The 21628-nt window shown below is 40.0% G+C and overlaps 1 protein-coding gene across 4 annotated transcripts in view; it reads right to left on the minus strand.

Moving 5' to 3' along the window:
* The window catches only part of THADA (THADA armadillo repeat containing), a 147517-nt gene that overhangs the window by 70342 nt on the left and 55547 nt on the right, over positions 1-21628 (minus strand). For all 4 annotated transcript variants that reach the window (XM_083732989.1, XM_083732991.1, XM_083732990.1 and 1 more), the window contains 2 exons: positions 12212-12301; positions 9939-10070 (listed from right to left, as the gene is read on the minus strand). In XM_083732989.1, coding sequence (XP_083589115.1) covers positions 9939-10070; positions 12212-12301 — 222 coding nt within the window. The remainder of the gene's footprint in view (positions 1-9938; positions 10071-12211; positions 12302-21628) is intronic.

Consider the following 21628-nt stretch of genomic DNA (forward strand, 5'->3'; position numbering starts at 1 on the left):
ACCAGAATTAAAACAAAGAAACAAGAAAGGTCAACTAACTTGCCTTACACAGGGGGAAACAAAGCAGGTTCTAAGTAGCTCATACTATTGTGAATTCATATCCAAGTAATACGATTCCATGGGCAGGAATGTTGTTATCAACGATCCCAATAACTATGCAACTAGTTCCACACTACAAGGGCTCCTGAGAAGACACTGTGCCACACCGCATTGTGAACAGCTTTTGAATTTGAGTGTGTAAATGTGGCATAAGGGGCCTGTTTCTGAAAGTGGCAGAGGGGGAGATCAAAATTCTCACTGATTTTACATGTCAAGCGCCAGAACCTGGCAAGGCCGGTTAGCTGCTGGGGCACATCAACAGCACCCGAGCAAAGCCAGACTCAGTCCAATCCCCAATCCATCATTGTGCTCATGCTCCTCTATTCTCTGTAAGAATATTTTTAACCAACCTTTATCCTTTTTTGTATTTCTTGTACAGTGCTTAAACACTTGGCAGTTAAGCGGCAGATACACACACGAACACAAAAGTGATTTATAAATGCAATTAATTAATTTATTAAAAATAAATAAAAGACCAGCAGAAACACAGGATAAAGAATCAGGAATCAATAATTAGTAGCTAGGGAATGGGGAGGGCTTCTTGCCTGGGATTGAGTGTTATAAGACACTTGTCTTGGAAAGGCCAGCTAAAATACGACGCCTCTCCCCCCAATAGCTAGAAGTGGCCTTGTTGCATTTACTTGATGCCTAGAAGTTATGACTTAATACTTTCACCTACAGATGTAGCAGAAATTAAATGTTCTCAGTGACATTTTGTGCTATTTATCTTCCAACACGAACTACTAAATAAAACATTTGCTTTCAGCAGCACGTGACCAAAGAACAAAACTCAATAAATTTAGATCCACAACTTGCAAAATTATTTCCAGCGCATTTCTGCTGCCTCAGCTACCCTTTGCAAATATTCCATCTTGTGCAAACCAGCAATTGAGTTGGCAGCATGCCGTGCATAACAATTAGCAACTTCTATAAGAAAGCCCCATAATAATTCGGACGCCCTTCAAAACATTCACTTAAAGCACTAATGAATAGCACAAGTAAAAGACCAATCATTGGAGAAGTAGGTAACATATGTTTAAAATACAAAAAGAAATCCATGAAGGCTGTGTGGACATCTTCCTTATCAGACTTCTGATCTAGGCAAAATATTCTCTACCATGGAGGACAGCAACTCTGTCAATGATCCTTTTGACTGGGATTGCTAGGCAGATAGGGATTAAACCTGATTACTTAAGAACATGTGCTCTGCCACCAAACTATATGTTCTCCCCCATGTACATTATCATTTGCAAATATTTTAACCTAGACTTCAAACTTTTGTAATTAAGCTTCAGGTTGCTTAAGCCAAATGCAAACAAGAGACCATAACCATTTATACGAAGATTATGATCTTTTAAATCACCACAGGACATTTAACTACAAAGGACTTCCAGTCCTATGGTTCTCTCTCCTTTAGAAATCTGATACAGGTAAGAAAATATGTCGAATTGTAAAGTTGGAAGGGACCCCAAGGGTCATCTAGTCCAACCCCCTGAAATGTAGGAATCTCAACTAGCGTATCCATGACAGATGGCCACCCAACCTCTGCTTTAAAACATCCATGGAAAAAGAGTCCACAACCTCCCCAGGGAGTCTGCTCCATGGTCAAAAAGCCCTTACTACCAAAAAGTTCTTCCTGACTTTTAGTTGGAATCTCCTTTCTTGTAACTTGAAGCCATTAATCTGGGTCCTAGCCTCCAAAGCAGGAGAAAACAAGATTGCTTCCATGTGGCAGCCCTTTAGATATTGAAGGTGGCTATTGTATCTCCTCTCAGGCTCCTTTTTCCAGGCTAAACATACCCAATTCCTCAACCATTCCTCATAAGGCCTGGTTTCCAGACCACTGATCCTCTTGGTCACCCTCCTCTGCACACAATCAAGTTTGCCATGCCCATTAATTTCAGTGTGTCAAGAATGACTCAGCTCAAGGATTGCTAGTCTAATTTGAACTGGTGGACACCTTTTGAATTTTGAGAGAGAGCTGTGGGCGCTAGTCGCAGCAAAACACAACATGGCTGCTGTGAGGGGCCATGGCATAACAGTTTTGTTTAGATAATCAGCTGATCTGAGAGGACACGTTCATCACAGTCTAATCTTGCACCATCAGAACTACTATATTTTAATTAATACATTTGTGAGCATTTTAAACTTCTTAATATGACAAAATCTCTATCAGTTAACAGACAAAAGTTCTTCATCAGTTCACATCTTTTATTTGCTTAAAATAGCTGTTCGTGACAGAACGTGGCAGTCTTTGGTCCAGTAAGTATAAAATAAAAGTGTCTAAACCTTATGCTCTCTTTCAGTCTGAGGCCCCACCCTCCAGTCGGGGCTGAGTATGATTTCTTTCTTTCTTTCTTTCTTTCTTTCTTTCTTTCTTTCTTTCTTCTCTCTCTCTCTCTCTCTCTCTCACACACACACACTCACACTCATACACACTCCATATCCATACATTCAACACATCCAGAACACAGTGGATTTATAATACTGATACGATGTTCAGTTCTGACCATAAAGTAATTTTAGACGCCCGCTCCCCTCATTAACAAAATGCGGTGTCTCTCCTCCCCAGAAAAACACTGTCTTAAGTGTAAGGCAGTGTCCCTAGTCTCAAAAAAGAAAAGAAAAAGTCTATTTGCAAAGTTTATCATATTGAAAAGCCCTATTTTCCATTCCACTCCAGATCAGCTTTTCAACAACTGTAGGTTTCGCTTCTGAGACTGATAGGAATTTGGCTGTTATTTGAAGTGGTCATTTAACAAGCGAGCTGAAACGGAGCCACTCCTAAGCCCACTTGTGTATAACATTTCTAAGAAAAGTTATCTCAGCGAGATGAAAAGCTGCACTCCCCACCCCCCTCGCATGTGTGTGTATATAGATTTTTACACCCTAGAGAAATATTTTCCCATCATATTTCAGAGCCATCATCAAGCCTGCTGGGATTTTCTATTTCAACTAGATGTTTATTGTATTTTACAGATGCAGTTTTTCCAACCCACAATGACTTCAGCTAGCTTTGCGTAGCAATTTGTTGAAGCCACATGGGGTTCATTACAAATTCTTCTTTTCTAACCATTTAGCAAATATTCCTCCAAACAGAGAATGATTCTGCCAACTTGAAGCCATTTAGAAAATAACACGAAACCAGAAAGACTGCTTGCTAGTCATAGCAATATTTTATCTTGGTGTCACCAAATGGAGATGGGTGAGAAACAGCGTGAGAAACTGATTAACTGGTTAAAAAACAATGGTTACAGAGAAAACACTTTTTCTTCCAGAGATCCCTTGCCTATTTCTGACTTCGGTTGCAATCATGCACCACACTTACCAATGCCTAACTCCACAGACACCGGGGAATTGGGCAAAACAGGGGGAAGGCGCTGAAAATGCCACCCACAACCCCCGTTTGAACAGGGTGGTCCAATGTCCAGTTGAGTCCAGACCCAATTGTTGGTGGCTTTTCTAAACACATTCCTTTCCCTTCATTTCCATTTATGCATCTTCCTTTACTAGTTTGAAGACCTAATGGCTTAGTTTGCATGTTGCACTATCAATCAATCAATTTATTTATTGTGTATAGCCACACTTAGTATGGCTATGCACAATAAAAACTATGGCTTAGCATACATGCAAGCGTGTGAGGTCTCAAAAAAGTGGTTGTAGAGGCTTTGCTCCTCTATGGTTGTTCTATTGCCGTGCTGAGCTAAACCATAGTTTGGCTTGTAGTTTGGCTCCCCCCAGACAAACCACAAGCTTTAAACTATAGTATTAAACGATAAAACAATCTGAAAGATGTGAAGCTTAAGGCGACGCTTCCTCCCTCGGTGCCATCGACCCTAAATCATACCTCATACCTTAGGAATTTGTCTGTACCTACCTATCGGCGTTTATTTACCAAAGCCAGACTAAATGCATTTCCCTCATAAGTTCTAAATGGCAGACTGAGAGGCATCAATACGCTTTGTTTATGTTCCCAGGACATCAATTGTATGAAGCATATCCTACTGCATTGTGGGCAATATGAGCAAGCAAGGGATCAACTATTCAAACCCTTACTGGCAAATTTGCTGGGAAAATCCGAAAATCCTAAATATCTTTTGGAAGACAGGTCAAATGATATTACACTGGCCATGGCAACATTTTTTTCCAGAGGTTATAAGAAACAAAGATAATTTTGCCCTAAATTAAACAAAATGACTGCCTTGGTTTCTTCCATCTGTCTGTCTGGTCGTTTTAACTGTATCTAGTTTTGAAATTGTTTTGTGGGTCTTTGGACCACAATAAAGTTTTGATTTGATAAACTATAGGACAAATGTTGGTTAAAGCTTGTGGTTTGCCTAGAGCAGCCTTTCTCAACCTGTGGGTCCCCAGATGTTGTTGAACTACAACTCCCAACACCCCCCTAGCTAGCAAGGCCAGAGCTCAGGAATGGTGGGAGTTGTAGTCCAACAACATCTGGGGACCCACAGGTTGAGAGAGAGAGCTAAACCACAAGCCCAGGTTGGGATGATGGAACATCCCATGAGAAGGAGCAAAGAAGCAACAATTTTTCCTGGAGCGCACATAGTCATGAAAGACATGGTTTAGCTTAGCATGATGTAATACCCAGAACAAAGTTGAATAGCTCAGTTCTCCAGCACACATTAAAAGTACACCATAAACCTTTTAACTCTATACAGAGGCAGTAATCTGTAACCTCTGAGTGTATTATTTATTTTTATTTTATTTATTTAGATTAAATTTGTATACTGCCCTTGATCCACGGATCTCAGGGCAGTTCATAACATAAATATACAAGATATAAAACAAACCTAGCATTATTACCTCTCAGGGACAGGAAATGGACTTTCTTTCTCTTCCCACCCACTGTTCCAGAAAGATTGCTTTGAAATTCACCCAGATTTGAAAAACAGCTTGCCATCTAGCACATGTCACGATGCCCAAGGTTAAAGTTAAAATGCTAGGAACTCAGAACTCATTAAAAGTGCATTCTTCATTAATAGAGTGTTGCAAGTTCATAGCCTTGAATTTATGTACTCATCGTTGCAAAAACAACAAAGTGGGGATAATTGTGGGTGAATAATTAAGATTTTTAAAAAATAAGTATGCAGCATCGTAATAAATCTAGCATTTAGGAGGGAAAGCACAATTATAAAATTAACCATTCTAAAGCATTTCAGAGCTGCAATCCTGTACCCACTTCTTGGGGAATAAGCCCCGTTAAACTTGCTTCTGAATAAGAACATACAGGATCTGCCTGCATATCATTAGTACTGTGGTCTCACTATTCTGGAATATTAGCTTCCATAATCCAATATTAGGGAAGAGAGATACCGCTGAAATTTGTCCCTTAAAAAAAAGTGCCAATACTTCCTTTATTGTCCTTTCCAACACCGACTATCTCCTTAGACTAGAAGTTGCATGGAGCCTTTCCCAGAAGTCAGAACCTCTTACAGTTACATAGGCAAGAGCACCTGCAAGAGCAGTTCCGCAGTATGAAATGAACCCACCTCCATCTCTAAGTACCACAGGTGCAACTGGTAATGCAAAACCAGTAACTGATTTTGTAACTATAATATGCTTAGCTGGTGCTGCGATTCCATTTTCCCATAAGCACTACAGATGAAAGCAGAGAGGAGGAAGTGCACAGAAAGGGCATCACAGAATGAAATCAATTAGCTAGTTTTCTAGCTGAAGCAAATCAAAAGAGCTACGGGGAGGGGGGGAAATCAGTTAATGACAAGGAGGCACATTAAATACAGGCATGCGTAATATCTATACACGTATAACCATTGGAAACAACTCTTCTGTATACATAATACCAAGCACATTAGAAATGCATTGTGTCTTCTACCTATCAAAAACAAACATTTAAAAGGTGATTCTATTTTTAGGCAGCTCAAGGGCAATGCTGTTTGAACATCTCTCAAGGTAAGATATGGCTTGCTTTAGCGAGCAAATAAGCAGGTGACTTGCAACGCCCAAACCCACAGACATTACTATTCGTATTTGTATTTCCACCAATATTGACAAGAGTTATTAATTTCAAGATTAAAAAAATGTTTCAGGCATAACGTCATGTTATTTAAAACTGTTCATTAAATATTGGTCCAGTCACACCTCAAAGTCTATTTTGATATGAGACTCTCAACACTCTTAACAGCTAGAGCTTTTTAAAGGAAGGAATGAATTCCTTCTAATTTACTAAGCTACAAAATATTTATAGAAATCATTCCGTTGTCTTTCTTATGTCTTTTACAGCCTCAAAAGCCTGAAAATAATTAGCAGGGTTCTGGTTTTTACAATTTTATCTTTATATTGTACTTAATAAAAAGTGGCATATTTGACTTCAAACCCAAAACTGCACATGCTAAATTTGGCCCAGTAAAAAGGGGTGGTGTTGGGGGTGGGACAATGAACATCATAAATATTTACAATCTATTGCTACAGAGGCAACACTTGGGCATTGCATTCACTGCTTACAGAATCACAGAATTGTAGAGTTGGAAGGCACCCAAAGGATCATCTAAGTCAAACACTTTGCAGTGCAGGAATCACAGCTAAATGATCCCTGCCTTGTTAGAATGTCCTGCCCAGTAAGTAGCAGCAATAATATTAGGCCCTGTCCACCACAGAGTAGAATTCTCTCAGCTTTGCTTGAAACCTTTTGGCAAAAATCTTAGTGCTTCCTACTAATCTGCCAAGTTTCCCAATTAAACACAGAGAGAATGATTACGGTGCAGTCTTATCAATGCCTTTTTCAATCAAAAGTTATTTATGTTCTGAACTCGAATTCCTACTGACATCTGAAAGAAGGAAAAACCCTACTTAAGAGGTATGTGCTGTGTTTCTGTTCCATTGCATCCAAATCCTACTCAAAACATTCCGGTATTCATTCTGTAATCGTGCCACGTTTTAAATCAGTTCACTTGTATGAACTATTATCAAGTACTCTGCATGTTCCTGGTATTTTCTCTAGGGTTGAGTAGCAGGAAAACAACGATCAGAATTGGTTTAACTGTGTTATATCCAGAGTATCCCATTCACAAATGGATGAGCTCCATCCTTTTGCAATCTTGATTTATATGTATGTAATGTATTTTTAATTTTTAATGTATTTTTAATCTTTTGTTGGAAGCTGTCCAGAGTGGCTGGGGAAACCCAGCCAGATGGGTGGGGTAGAAATAAAAAATTATTATTATTATTGGCATTCCCACCCTCTTTTCCTTTCTTGATTTACATTCCAAGATTCACTCCCTTCCGGCACCAGAGACTGAGATTTTTGGAAAAACAACAACAACACCCAAACTATAGTATACTCTATTCATGGAAACTGTTGTTTACTCTGAGGCCCAGTTTGGACAGAACATTAAACCATGATTTAGCCTTAGAGAAACAGATCCTGTTTGAGTGCTTCCTATCTTTTCTCCTCCAGCACGGCCATGAGAAGATTGGAATCACCCCCACCTCCCTTCCTAATTTAAGTTAGTTTGTAACAATGTCCAAACTGGGAAATGCCATTTGTTTTAAACTATAGTTTATAGAAACAAGCCAAGGACAAGATCAGAGACCACAATTCAACCTTGGCCTGTTTCAGTAAACCACAGCTTAAACCAACCACAGTTTTGTCCTGTTGTGCATAATCACAAACTGTGGTTCATCAAAGTGGGGAAGCAGATCGTTTCAATCTCCTCCTTGCGGCTTCATTGGAGGAGAGAGGAGGGAAGAGTACTTAAACAGCTTGTTCCTATCACTAAACTATGGCTTGAATTAACTGTGGTTTATTCAAACGAAACAGGATCTAAAGCCATGGTGGAAGGTGGCAGGCTCCTCTCAATGCACACAGAAGATGAGGAAAGGGGAGTACATGCCCTTAAACCAAAGCCTCCATAGATAATATGTTTTTCAGAATAATGCTTTTTTGAGATAACAAAGGCTATCCTCAATATTTTCTATTTCATTCCCCATTACAGTAATTATAAGGGAACAAAAACAGACTAAAAAATATAGCGAGTGGATCCTGAGCTCTCAGTTCCACTGATTAATCAGTTGGGTCCCATTTTAATCAGCCGCAACTTTTGTTTATTTTAAAAACTACTGATTAAAGCTGGCAGCCCTAAGTAAAGCTGAGTCCCATCATCTACCCTGTGACCGAGATGGAAATATCTTTTCATGATGTGAGAATATCCTAGGGCTTTGCTTAAAGCAAAGAACAGATTACTCTGTATGAATTCACAATCAATCAGAACTTGCCAAAATTGGCAGGCAGAATTTCCACAGAAAGCCATTTCTGATGATCAAGAAACAGCAACAAAATGGAATCCCTCCAATGGATTGCTCATATTCTTACTTTCACAGTTAATATATTCCTCTCAGTTACTTCTTTTCATCAAAAGCATGCCTATTTCGCTAAAAATTACTAGCAAAGGACACCCTAACCCTCCATTCAAAGATTTTTAAAGGTTATAAGGAGTAATCTACAATGTATTTTACAATTAAACTACCAGGATAAAATGTGCTTTTAATAACACGATGAATGACTGATAAAAAGTCTTCTAATTTAACTTTGGAGTATTCTGACCGCACAGAAGATCGAGATTTGTTCTTGTAAACGTTTAATCTGACTCACGTTGTGTAAATTACTTCAACACAGCCAAGCCAAGTGTAACTCAACTCCCACTAAATGGAAAATTCCACTTAGGCTTTGAATACTTTCAATTCAGCTTAATTAGGTTTTTTACAAGCCAATGCTGTATTGTTTGAGGTGCAAGGCTGAACATATTCTCAGTGCTTGAAAATATATATATATATCAGTCTCAACACCCATGGATCAATAAATACTTGGTTCTGTTTGTACAGGTCTACCATAGATTTACAATTTAACTATAACCAGAAGCAAGTAATTGCTGGCCAGCATACAAGGGAAGGGCTCCCTTGCCTTTGCACGTGATCAAGAAGCTTGTACAGAACCCACACAACAGAACATAATTGTTTAAATTTTGTTTTTAAGACAATTAAACCAAACGTTTTGGTTCAATGCAGAAATACACAGCTTTCACCAGATGTAAATGGGCCACAGGTATATTTGCTATTGTGCACACCAAACCATTCTCGCTTTCTCTCTCTTAAAAAAAAATATTACATTTATGTTCTGCTCATACATATGAGTGGCAGCAGTCTTACATCCACAAGATAAATTGGGTTCACACCTGCTTTTCTTTAGCAGTGCTGCAGCTTCAGGTGTTCCCAGACTGGACCCCAACCACTTCCCTTTCCACACAAGAAAATGGCTGCAGCCTCAGAAAGACACAGGGGAAAAGAAAAATCCACGTATCTCCTTCCTCCAATATTTAATATGTAAGGTGTTCTACATAAGTTATCTCTACTTTTCTCATACAAATAGAACACTAATTACTAGATCACGTAAAAATGTGAAGACACTAGCGGGATTGAAATAAATCCTGCAACTAAATGTAAGACATTTTATAACTTTCTAGACCAAAGAGACAGAGTTGACTATAAGGACATAAAGGTCAAAAGTGGAGGTTTTAAAGTGCGATATAAAGACTTGAAAACAAAAAAACCAGTTGAAGGGATAGAAGGAAGTCACGAGCTTGGCACAGCAAAGAGTATTTTTATTTGCTATTGTAATGTTGGACATATTGTCTTAAAAAATTAATTAATAAAAATTATATGTTAAAAAAACAACACTGTACTAGATCCCATGTGGAATAACAAATGTGGTAGGTGAACTAAGGAAGAAACTTTTTTGAATTAACAATTGAAATAGCATTACCAGGTACCTTGAAGTTATTTGTGAAGTGAAATGTACAACTTACCTCAAAATAAATGGAGCGAAGGGTGCCATATTAAGGGCAGAATATGTGCCATCCATTGGTGATGGATACAGCTTCCCCAAAATCAAAAGCAAAAGGAATAAGCTCGGGTGCAGCTTAAACTCACCCGTCCCACTACATTAAAAAAAAAAATTAAAAAATGTTAAGATCATTAAACATATCCATGAAAATATTTGCCTAAGTCTACAACTATTTGACAATATGCTAGATGTTGCTATAGATTAGGGGTCGGCAAAGCTTTTGTGACTTGGGCCGGTTCACGGTCCCACAGACGCCGCAGTGGGCCGGAGTGCAGGAGCTTCCTGTAGCCAATGGGAAGCCGGCCAGCGTTGAGGAAGGCGGTCCCCGCTCTTCTCCACACCGGTTTAGCGCGGCGCATGGGAGCCGACTGAGCGGGTGGTGGGGGTCCCCAAGTGGGCAGCGGAGGTCCATGGGCTGGTTAAAAGACCCCCTTGGGCTGCTTGTGGCCCATGGGCCTTAGGTTGCTGACCCCTGCTATAGGATGTTGAAGGACTCTGGGTTATAGCTAGCTCAGTCATCTTCCAAACAGAAACACTTGAGACTAACGAGCATAAGTTAGTAATGCCCATTGATTTTAATGGGTCTAACTGGGAGTATGACTTAGGAGGCAGTTTCAAATCATAGCAGGCAACGGCAGAGCTTAATGAAATGGCAGAGCTACTGCCACATCCACAGGCCTGCTACTTGAGCCAGCCACGAGATATGGCAGGGGCTGGTCCAGCCTCAGTGCCAGATTTACATATAAGCTTAACAAGCTATAGCTTAGGGCCCCACTCTCTTGGGGGCCCAAAAAAAATCTAAAGAGAAAAAAAACCACTGGGTATACATTTCTAAAATATAAGATTAAAAACAAATAAAATAAAACCTACATAGAGCAACAGTCCATAAATTACCATATAGCACATGGATAGGCAAACTAAGGCCCGGGGGCTGGATCCGGCCCAAACGCCTTCTAAATCCGGCCAGCGGACGGTCCAGGAATCAGCATGTTTTTACATGAGTAGAATGTGTGCTTTTATTTAAAATGCATCTCTGGATTATTTGTGGGGCGTAGGAATTCGTTCATTTCCCCCCCCCAAAAAAAATAGTCTGCCCCCCCACAAGGTCTGAGGGACAGCCCCCTGCTGAAAAAGTTTGCTGACCCCTGATATAGCATATATTCAACACCCCCCAAAAGATGATGATTTGTTGTTAACAAAGGACAGCTGGACATATAAAGGGCCCCATTACCTTCAGTAGCTGAGGGCCTCATCAAACCTAAACCCAGCCCTGTCCAGACCCATCCCTTAAACACCGCAGCGGTATCAACTGCAGTAACTTCCACCTGCCTGCCATTTAGACGGGCATATTGGGCCAATCCTGACTGGCATGTCCTCCCTGTTGCCAGGGAGATCCCCTGATGGCAGAGGCCAATGCATCTTGGAAGGGCTTGGGGAAGTGGCCTTTCCACATCACCCAAACTCCCTTCAGCATGGCTGATGGGTGGTTTCAGTTGCTCCGCTAGGTAGAGGCAACTCTTTTAAATGATTAAAAACATTGCAGACATTTCTCTTTCATGCAAGTATTATTAGTTCACTACAACTCTTTAACCATTTAATTTTGTTCACTTAAGTTATCAGAAACAGCTAATGCTTAATGCTCCATTTTTTTAGCCAACCAATGCAGACCATAATGCTTTACTTTCCCCACAACACACCTTTTCCTTTTTTGCTGCGTATAAACCCAAACCATAAGCATAAAAAATTATTTCTCAAATTACCTGGAGAAGAAATTAATGAATACAAAGCTGGACTGCAAAATAATTTGTATGAAATGGAGTGGCTTGTATGTACATAAATATCACTCAGAGTAATGTGTAACTAGTTTGGTTTTGGCTGCAGTAAAACAAAAACAAAAACTGCAAAAAAAAAAATGCTGATGGGTAATTCCGAAGAAACTTTGAATTGAGAGTGCAATTTTTATTATTATTTTCCAGCAGTATATGGACAGCTAGAACAGAATGTTTTTAACTTTGGCTATTTCAGCTGTGTATTGTATTAATTATGATGTTGTGACCTGCCCTGGGGTCCCTGATGAAGGCTGAGCTATAAATAAACTAATAGCAATAACAGCCTACTTCAAAACACATAGACAGCACTTCTCCAAATCTGTTTTCTGCTCCAACACTGAAAGCCTAAACATTTGACAATGGATTCAATGGACAATTGACAATGATAACAATGGATTCTTCTTACCTGTCCACTGTGCTAGCTACAGCTTCCAACTGGCTGAGCAAGAATGGATAAAGGTTTGGAAACCGAGTGAAGAACTCCCTCCCTGTCATTCTGTAGAAGAAGAAAAGATTTTTCAACACACAGTTGCATGGAAGTTTCAAAACTATTTACACAAGACTTATGTGTAATTATGTACAACCGAAATAATTTCATTTTCTGTGCCATTTATGTACCATAAGATGGGCAAGCATCTTTTTTTTTAATCAGCCAATGCAAAATAGGTAGGTCACAAAACCAGACTTCCTAAAAGCAGCTTTTAAACAACATGTTATACTTAAAGCTTTACAAGCATGTCCTTTTTTCAAAAATACAAACAGATCTCATATCCCACTGATTTATTTATTTCTAATGTCATAGTAGCCATTATTTTGATAAGGTAAATCCAAGAGTTAAGGAGGGAAATGCGATAGCAAAACCATCAGAAAAAAACACGTTTTCCATTTAGAATGGTTTTTCAAATAAACACTGAATGCCTATACTAAGCACATTGATGTTTTTATTGTATGACACCTTATTATATTTTATATGAGTGTGCTGTTTATAAATATTTAAATAAAATAAATAATAAAAAAGCTTCCATATTTCAGGTCAAGGAACTAATCTAAAAACAGTCTTATACCTACAGTTCCTTTAATATTTATTAATGAAAATAAGTAAGGTTTTAACGTATGAGTAAATCACCACATGGCAAATACCAGCCAAGATTCTTCCAGTGCTCAGCTAAGACAACATGCCTTAACCACAAAGCACTGGCCAAATATTGCAAAACGGATCAAAACAAATATTTTAAATGAAGCAAGCACAGAAAGCTTCCACAAGGGCACAAAAAGGTAGGAGCCTTAACCTGTTCAATACTACAAGCATACTGGCAGGGGCCTGGCTCAGAATTCCGCTTACTATATTTTTCACCTATTTTAATGTCCGAGGAGAACTGGTTAAAGCCAATTTTGTTATTCATAACTGAAGATCTCCACGATATAACATTTAAGAAAACCAAAGCCCTACATTACAGACTCCCATGAGAGGTGGTAGACCCTCCTTCCTTGGAGGTTTTTAAGCAGAGGTTGGATGACCATCTGTCATGGATGCTTTAGCTGAAATTCCTCCGTTGCAGGGGGTTGGACTAGATCAGGGGTCAGCAAACTTTTTCATCAGAGGGCCAGTCCACTGTCCCTCAGACCTTGTGGGGGCCTGGACTATATGGGGGGGGAATTAATGAATTCCTATGCCCCACAAATAACCCAGAGATGCATTTTAAATAAAAGCACACATTCTACTCATGTAAAAACACCAGGCAGGCCCCACAAATAACCCAGAGATGCATTTTAAATAAAAGGACACATTCTACTCATGTAAAAACATGCTGATTCCTGGACTGTCCTGATTCCGTGGGCTGGATTTAGAAGGCAATTGGGCCGGATCTGGCGCCCAGGCCTTAGTTTGCCTACCCATAGACTAGATGACTCTTGGGTCCCTTCCAACTCTATGATTCTATAAAACAGATAAAATGCAGACTGTTCTAGAAGTAGAAAATGGAAGCAGCGGACAGTATCTACTAGCAAACAAAAATTGCAGGAAATCTCATCTGATTATTCCCACATATAAGGAGGACAGTAAAATCGACCCAAGGAATGACAAGGCCAGAACCAAGAAGTTATGGTTCTGTTTAAAGCAGCCCTGGATAGCACACCACCAAAATGACAGATTGGAACATCTTCCTGGGGTAGTGAAGGCCCTGAACTGACCTTGCCCATAGGAGTTGCATAACAGGCACTTCCAGGGACTAGAAAGAGCTTTACGTTTGGGCTGAGGCTTTGCCTGAGCAACAGTTGTCTTCCTAGCTCTTTGTCTTAGCAAAAATGGTCTTTGTAGTGTTTTACAGTGAATGTTGGTTGCAACTCCCTGGTAGCCCTCCAACTACTGCCTTTGATATTTGAGATATTATAATGTAAAGTGATGAATAGTAAATTGCACAGAACAGTACTTGGAAGAGTTAATCACTATAGGAGGGAGCATCGGTCTTCCAGAGAGAGCATGTGAAGAAGAACCCCTTGTTGCAAGCTTGTGTTATTAGCAAGATGGCCGACTGCTTTCGGCCTAAATTGTGTTTCTAACTGGAAACCTGAGGACGTGTCTGAATTTCCAGCAAAGCCTTTTCCAACCTAGTGCACTCCTCATGTTTTGGACCACAACTCCCATCAGCCAACACATGGCAAAGGCTGCTCTAGCGCAAGAGAACTATTATTAAAGATCAAGGCTTCAAACCTGCAGCATTTGACCAAAAGCAGCCAAACACTGACTCGACAGTATTGCACAATCCCAGCCTCACACCTGTGACAAACATGGCAGGTTAGGTCATGCCGAACTCTGACAAACATGCCAAGTTTGATCATGTCTTCAATAAGTTGCTGAGTATTTTAAATTGCAGACAGCACTCTTAACTTCTGCCTGCAAAGTACAAGATGATCGGAGATAAAATATTAATCTTAAATATAGTGCATTTCAAACATATGATAGCCATGGAAGTTTTGGTTAAGGCAGGTGTGCAAAATATTATAAATTTATATAGTGCTGTATTGTGTTTTTAATATTCGGTTGGGAGCCACCCAGAGTGGCTGGGGAAACCCAGCCAAATGGGCAGGGTATGTATAAATAAATAAATAAATAAATAAATAAATAAATAAATAAATATCCAAATTATTATTTCACATCCCACAATTTCACGGCTGATTTTAAACAGGGGTTGGTTCCATAAGTCATTTTCTTAAGCACAGGGCTATAGTAACAAGAGGTGGTTTAAATTCAGAGAGGCCTCCAGGGTTCAGGCATTGAATAACATTTCTCTGGGAGAACAACAGCATAATGCTTTTGAACTGGTACCTGTCACTGAAGGAGGAGAGTTTCTGTTAGCATAATTTCCTAATCTAATTAGGAAATTATTCTGGGAGGTAAATGAAGGACCACCAACTTCAATTTACCAATCTTACAACTTGGCAGCGCCCACCAAAAAGGGACATAACATTCTCCAACTAGGCCGATCAAGTTTACAACTAGGATCAAGAATAGGCTTGAAGTTTAGTCATAATGACGTTGGGATTTGTAATTTGGTATTCTGTATCAGCCATGACTGTTTTCCTCTACGCTTGCAGACTGACTGGAGAAGGAATGTCCCAGCAAAATGCACAATTCTTTCAACCTCACCACTGAGTGACCACAGCCAGTTGCCAAGCATTCAAGATTAGACAGGAGGGCTTATGACTAACAGGTGGCTACTTCTAGTACTAGACAGATGTTCAACCAGTAAGTAAAAAGAACCAAAAGAGAAATGTGACTATACTATTACTGGTACTGCTCCCCTAAAATCTAAAGCAATATTCTGTGTGAAAAGATACAACATCAATTTTGCGGTAATTGCACACCACTTAGAAAGAGATCTACTCTACCACACTTAAAATGAACATAGAATCTTTATGCATACAAATGAAGTTGTGACAAACACAGTAGCCTTCAGCACTGTATATCTTTCATACTCCCAGTGCAAGCACAAATCTGTTGTTTTATATGCAATACATTCTGGATACGTAACTTTCAGGTTGCGAATGCAGCAAACCCAGAAGTGTTTACTTCCAGGTTTTGCCACACGTGCATGCGCAGAAATGCTCTGCGCGCCACACGCCATATCTGTCAACTTTCAGATTTGAAAATAAGGGATCAGCAGCCTCGAAAATAAGGGATCAGCAGCCTCACCTGTCCCGGGGACAATCTATGGGATATCTAACTATCCCAGATAGCAGCGGGAAGCAGCGGGAAATGGAGCTGGAATAAGGGAATTTCCCGCAAAAAAATGGGAAGGTTGACAGCTATGCCACACGCATGCGCAGGAGTGCTCTATTGCGCCATGCGTGTGCGCAGAAGCAGCACCTACAGTTATGGACTTTTCAGCTTAAGTATGGACCCCCAGAACGAATTTAATACGTATCCGGAGGGTCCACTGTATTTATATCCTAGACTTCCCCCAAAAAAAATTCAAGATGGCAGGTGAGGGGTTATCTCATTCTACGCTCACAACAACCTTGCAAGAGGCAGAGTGAATCTCCCAAGGCTAGTTATGAGCTTCAAAGCGAAGCAAATGTGAAGCCAGGGCTCCCCAGTCTAACACTCTATCCCCTAGGGCAGAGTTAGCCAGCAGGGTGCCCTCCCTATGTTTTGAACTAAAGCTTCCATCTTATCCCTGACCATTGGCCATGCTGGTGGGGCTGATGGCAGCTATAGTTCAAAACATCTGGGCAGCACCAGGTTGGCTAATCCTGCTCTACAGTATCCACGTTTTCCAGTCCTCTGAACGCTTAGTTTTTCAAACAGGAAAATATACTGCTACTTAAAGAATACTTTCCACATACTAAACAAGCAATCTGGACTGAAACAATCCAGAATGTTTGCAAATAACTCATTTAATTTTCGTATACTGAGATTGTCAGATAGAGAGACTACATGAAGATGACAAATTGATGGAACAAACAGTTACTGATAATATTCAGATGCGGATTTTGGCACGAGAACTACATTGAATTAAAGCCTAGAAAACCTTTAATGTTAACTGACTTTGATAGGTCACAAGATAAACATCACTCCAAAACTTGTTTACAAGAAGTGCCTAAAGATTACTTTTAACATTTCCATCTCAAGTTTTGTTACTCCTCCTTCATATTTTCCTTTCTTGTACAACTATTCTTTTCAGCTTTTCAAAAAAATTTCCTGCACAGGCATGATGCCAGTTAAAGTTGAACAGTTTAATATTTCAGAACTTAGCATTAGCAAAATCACCCCCACTGGACACCTCGGTTACTAAGATTTTAATTTGGCAAAGACAAGGAAATGCATAGAAGCAATACACAGTTCCCATCCAAATATGCCACATTTATATTATATGCCCCCCCCCCAAAAAAAAATCAGTTGAAAGTTAAACAGGCAGAAAATGCATCAAATGGGCTAAGGGTGTCAACATCCATTTTGACAGGAGAAAGTCACTGTTATCAAGTTTTCAAAAGGTTTCTGGCAATGTAATTGTTAATCTGAAATAGAGTTAAGAAGAAGTATATTAATAGTGAAATACAATTAAGAAGGAGCAGGCAAGCAGGCGAGGCCCATTACTTACATCATAGGAGCCTACACAACACAAAACACTGTTGCTGTAAGTAGGTTTTATTTTATTTGTTTTTTATCTTATATTTTGGAAATGTACATCCAGGTTCTTTTACCTTTACAGTTGTACCTCTGGATACGAACGGGATCCGTTCCGGAACCCTGTTCGCATCCAGAAGCAAACGCAACCCACATCTGCACATCTGCGGGTCACGATTCGCCACTTCCACGCATGCGCATGATGTCATTTGGACCGTCTGTGCATGCGCAAGTGGCGAAACTGGGAAGTAACGTATTCCGTTACTTCCGGGTCGTCGCGGAGTGCAACCCGAAAGCGCTCAACCTGAAGCAACTTCAACCCAAGATATGACTGTTATTCTTTGGGGGGCCCCAAGAGAGTGGGGCCCTAAGGTATAGCTTGTTTAGCTTATACGTAAATCCGGCACTGAGCGAGATGGAATTAAGTCCCCCCTGACCTATACCTGCTTCCATTTTTGTGCAAATATCCACGGGTTATATTTAAAGGGGTCTATCCAACATTAAACCAACACTTATTTCACAGCATATGCACAGGAAGCCTCAGGCTTAGAGGATTCAGGAGACGAGCATATCCTACTTTTCCACAGAAGGGGGGAAAATAATTGAAAAACTACTTTGTTTTATCTCTTCTAGCACTGCTGTCTTACTTTTTTCTATGTATGCAGTAAGTGACTGCAAGGATTTACAGTAAATGTCTTCAGTGGGCGAAACGCACCTCTAGCTGTCCTTGCTAAATTGTTCTCTGTTACATGATCATAGCTTCCCATAAGAAATCATCAATTGTCACACAGTTTTGTATGCACACATCAGTTCACCAAGGCCACGCATCGCAGGTCATCCGATTAAGCTGTTTATCGTATTTTATATTTTTCAGAAGAAAGGATACTTTCATGACCTTGATCCCTGGGGCATATTAGGTGTAACGCTGTATGCATAATTCGTGAATCAGCTGTTCATTTCTCAGTGACAAAAGCGTTGGTCAGGGGAAAAGGGCAGCCAATTTGAACGGGGCGGTTTGTTGTTGTCTTTTAAGAGGCGGCTGTCCTTGCAGAGCCCCAAAGGTGCATTTTCCCGCCAAATATCCACAGAGATGCCAAATGGCAATCTCACAGAGACATAAATTAGCTAATAAAATAATAGGATACAATACTAATCCAATACCAGGACTGAATTAAGGATGTCCACAACCACTTTATCTTTTTGCCTGCCCACAACTGTCAGCTTAGATCATACAGCTCTTTTTAAAAAATATACAGTGGTACCTTGGTTCTCAAACTTAATCCGTTCCAGAAGTCCATTCCAAAACCAAAGCGTTCCAAAACCAAGGTGCGCTTTCCCAGAAAAAGTAATGCAAAATGGACTAATCCGTTCCAGACTTTTAAAAACAACCCCTAAAACATGAATCTTACTATCTAACGAGACCATTGATCCATAAAATGAAAGCTATAAACAATGTACTGCAGTCACACAATCAATCAGTAGCTGAACTGGTTTCCACACAGTCACAAAAACAAAACGAAAAGAGCCACAAAAACAAAAACGCAAAATAAATAGCAAAAACAGACAGACCTCAGTGTAACACTCAAGACAGAAGTGCGGCACTCAAAACGGAAATGTAACATTCAAAATGGAAGCGTGGCACTCAAAATGGAGCACCTTCGGCTTCCGAAAAAAGTTTGCAAACCGGAACACTTACTTCCAGGTTTGCAGTGTTTGGGTTCCAAGTTGTTTGAGTACCAAGGCACTTGAGAACCAAGGTACCACTCTGTGTGCGTGTGTGTCTGTGTGTCTGTGTGTGTGTACTTTATCAACGCATTCTGTGTTACAGTCATACATAGGATAATAAGAAAGAAAGGCATACAGCTCATTCAATTCATCTTCCGAAGGCCTGCAATGACAAGGAAAACGCAATCTGATCTAAGGGTAGAAGTCTCATACTACCCACCATAGGCAGAATATAATATCAGCCTACAAACCATTTACTCCAGGCAAGGTTGATGGCCCTTAGCGACAGGTGAGGAGGAGTTGTTTATGAGTATCTTGAACAAAAAAGTAAAGGAAACTACATTGACCCAAAAGAAAACCCAAAACCTAGCCAGGCAATATCTTTATTAGATCTCTTTATGAAACCAGATGTTAAACAAAACAGAGGAGAGGGGAAGCTGGCTTGACGCTGAATCTACAGAGTCTGCATTTAGTCACAGTCTTAAAATGGAGTGTAGGGGGAGCCAGCAGGATTAATTTGAATTGCCACCAGTCTACTAGGTGCTATACCATGAAGGGGAAGATGAGGGAGGCTAACTGTGTTAAATAATACTCATCAGGTCAGTTTGATAATGGGTTGGAACTAACCAGTATGAAAGAAGAGATGAAGTTAGGAAAGATCGGTAAAGCTGTGAGTTTCACATAAACCGGCAATTTATTGTTTAATCAGTTCCCGGTTATCTGAAAAGTACAGTAAGCCTGCAACCTATGCATATTTAATTGTGTGCATTCAGCTTTAAATGCATGGCAAAAAAATTAATATAAAGGGGGTGCAAAGAGGGCAGGGCCCTGGGAAAAATGACTTTGGCAATCCCACCCGCAATTCAACCCCAATGGATTTGGAAGACATGTGATTTTGGCTTAAGGCGCAAACCCCTACATAAATTGTGGGTTTACTGTACCTTAAAGCTACGTAGTATCTCAGTATTTTGATTAGGCCACAGCTAATCCTTACCTGGAGCAAAAAGAGCTTTTAAACTCTCAGTCTTGCTTCTCAATAGGGATGTTCTTGTGGGAGAATCTGACTTCTCACAAGAGCATCCCCACCTTAACTGTGTATAGTTGGAATTTCAGAAGTTAAATGCAAGAAAATGTGGATGTACTGTAATATTATGAATTAGATTTATATACAGTGGAACCTCGGTTTTCGAACTTAATCCGTTCTGGAAGTCCATTTATCTTCTGAAACGTTCGAAAACCGAGGATCAAAGGGCTGTCAACAAATTCGATGGGGAAAATTGAAAAACATGCCTCGGAAGCCATTTGACTTCTGAGGCGCGTTCAAAAACCAAAGCATCAACTTGCGGGTTTTTGGCGTTCGGCTTCCGAAACGTTCAGTAGCCGAAATGTTTGAAAGCCGAGGTTTGAACTGTACTGCCCTTCGTCACAACATAAAACACAAATGACAACCCAGAACATGTAGTTTAACGATCAAACGAGTCATATGGATGCTGTAATAAGTAATCTATAATGAAATGCAACAACAACAGCATAAAACAGTCCATAATTACAGAACCTTGACTCTATCTAAAAGTATTTCTCAATCCTATCTCCCATGGAAAATCACAGACCCTTCCAGCTCTCACTTATAAATTTTCTCTTCATCTTATCCGTCCCTCACCCTGCTTGTGGTGGGAGGAATCTTCAGTTTTTAAATTCATCAGCAAGCTGCTTGCCTGTCCTTTATTTTGCTCACCTTTCTTCCCTATAATGGATGTGAACATACTCAATCAACTTTGATGGGTTGTTTAATTTTAAGCAGAACTCTAAAGAATTTTTTTCTTTAAGTATAGTCTACTCCTCTGACCATTATCTTGTGCCAGCACTAACAAGGTTGATACTGCTTTCATCTTTTTTCAGACAGAGTTGGATTTTCCCGGCAAAACCTTCATTACCTGTTAAGGATGCACCAACACCAGGAGTTAAGAAAGCAGAGTTCTGTCGAAACAAATATTCCAGCTTGAAATCAGAGTGCTAAAGAGACATGTTTGAAAAAGGAACCAGGGAGTGTTTGTTTGAAAAAGGAACCAGGGAGTGCTCTCTGCTTTCTTAAAGGAGAATTCATTATTCCTCATAGCATCTGCAGGCCATTAGCCACTGATGTTTCTGTAAAAGAATACCCTCCACTAAAGAGAATGAACTTCTTGGGGCTTTTAATACACAACTGAAATATGTTTTTAATCCAAAAATGGAGGGGGGGGGGAGGTGACCCCATGTCAATAATTTAATGGCAAAACATTGGGGGGGGGGGAGGAAGGGGGTCAATGCCACTTAGATGCATGGGTCACTAAATATGAGACTCCACGCTGTTTCATCACATACATTACTTGATTAAGATGACTTTCAAGCAAAGTATACACTGCCTTCACTGAAAAACAGTGTGTCTGAGTTGACTAGAAGTGACCACAAAATTCTGTATTTACTAATCCGTGA

Source organism: Podarcis gaigeae (assembly GCF_964106915.1).
Source record: "Podarcis gaigeae genome assembly, chromosome: 3".
In the NCBI taxonomy this organism is placed as follows: Eukaryota; Metazoa; Chordata; class Lepidosauria; order Squamata; family Lacertidae; genus Podarcis; species Podarcis gaigeae.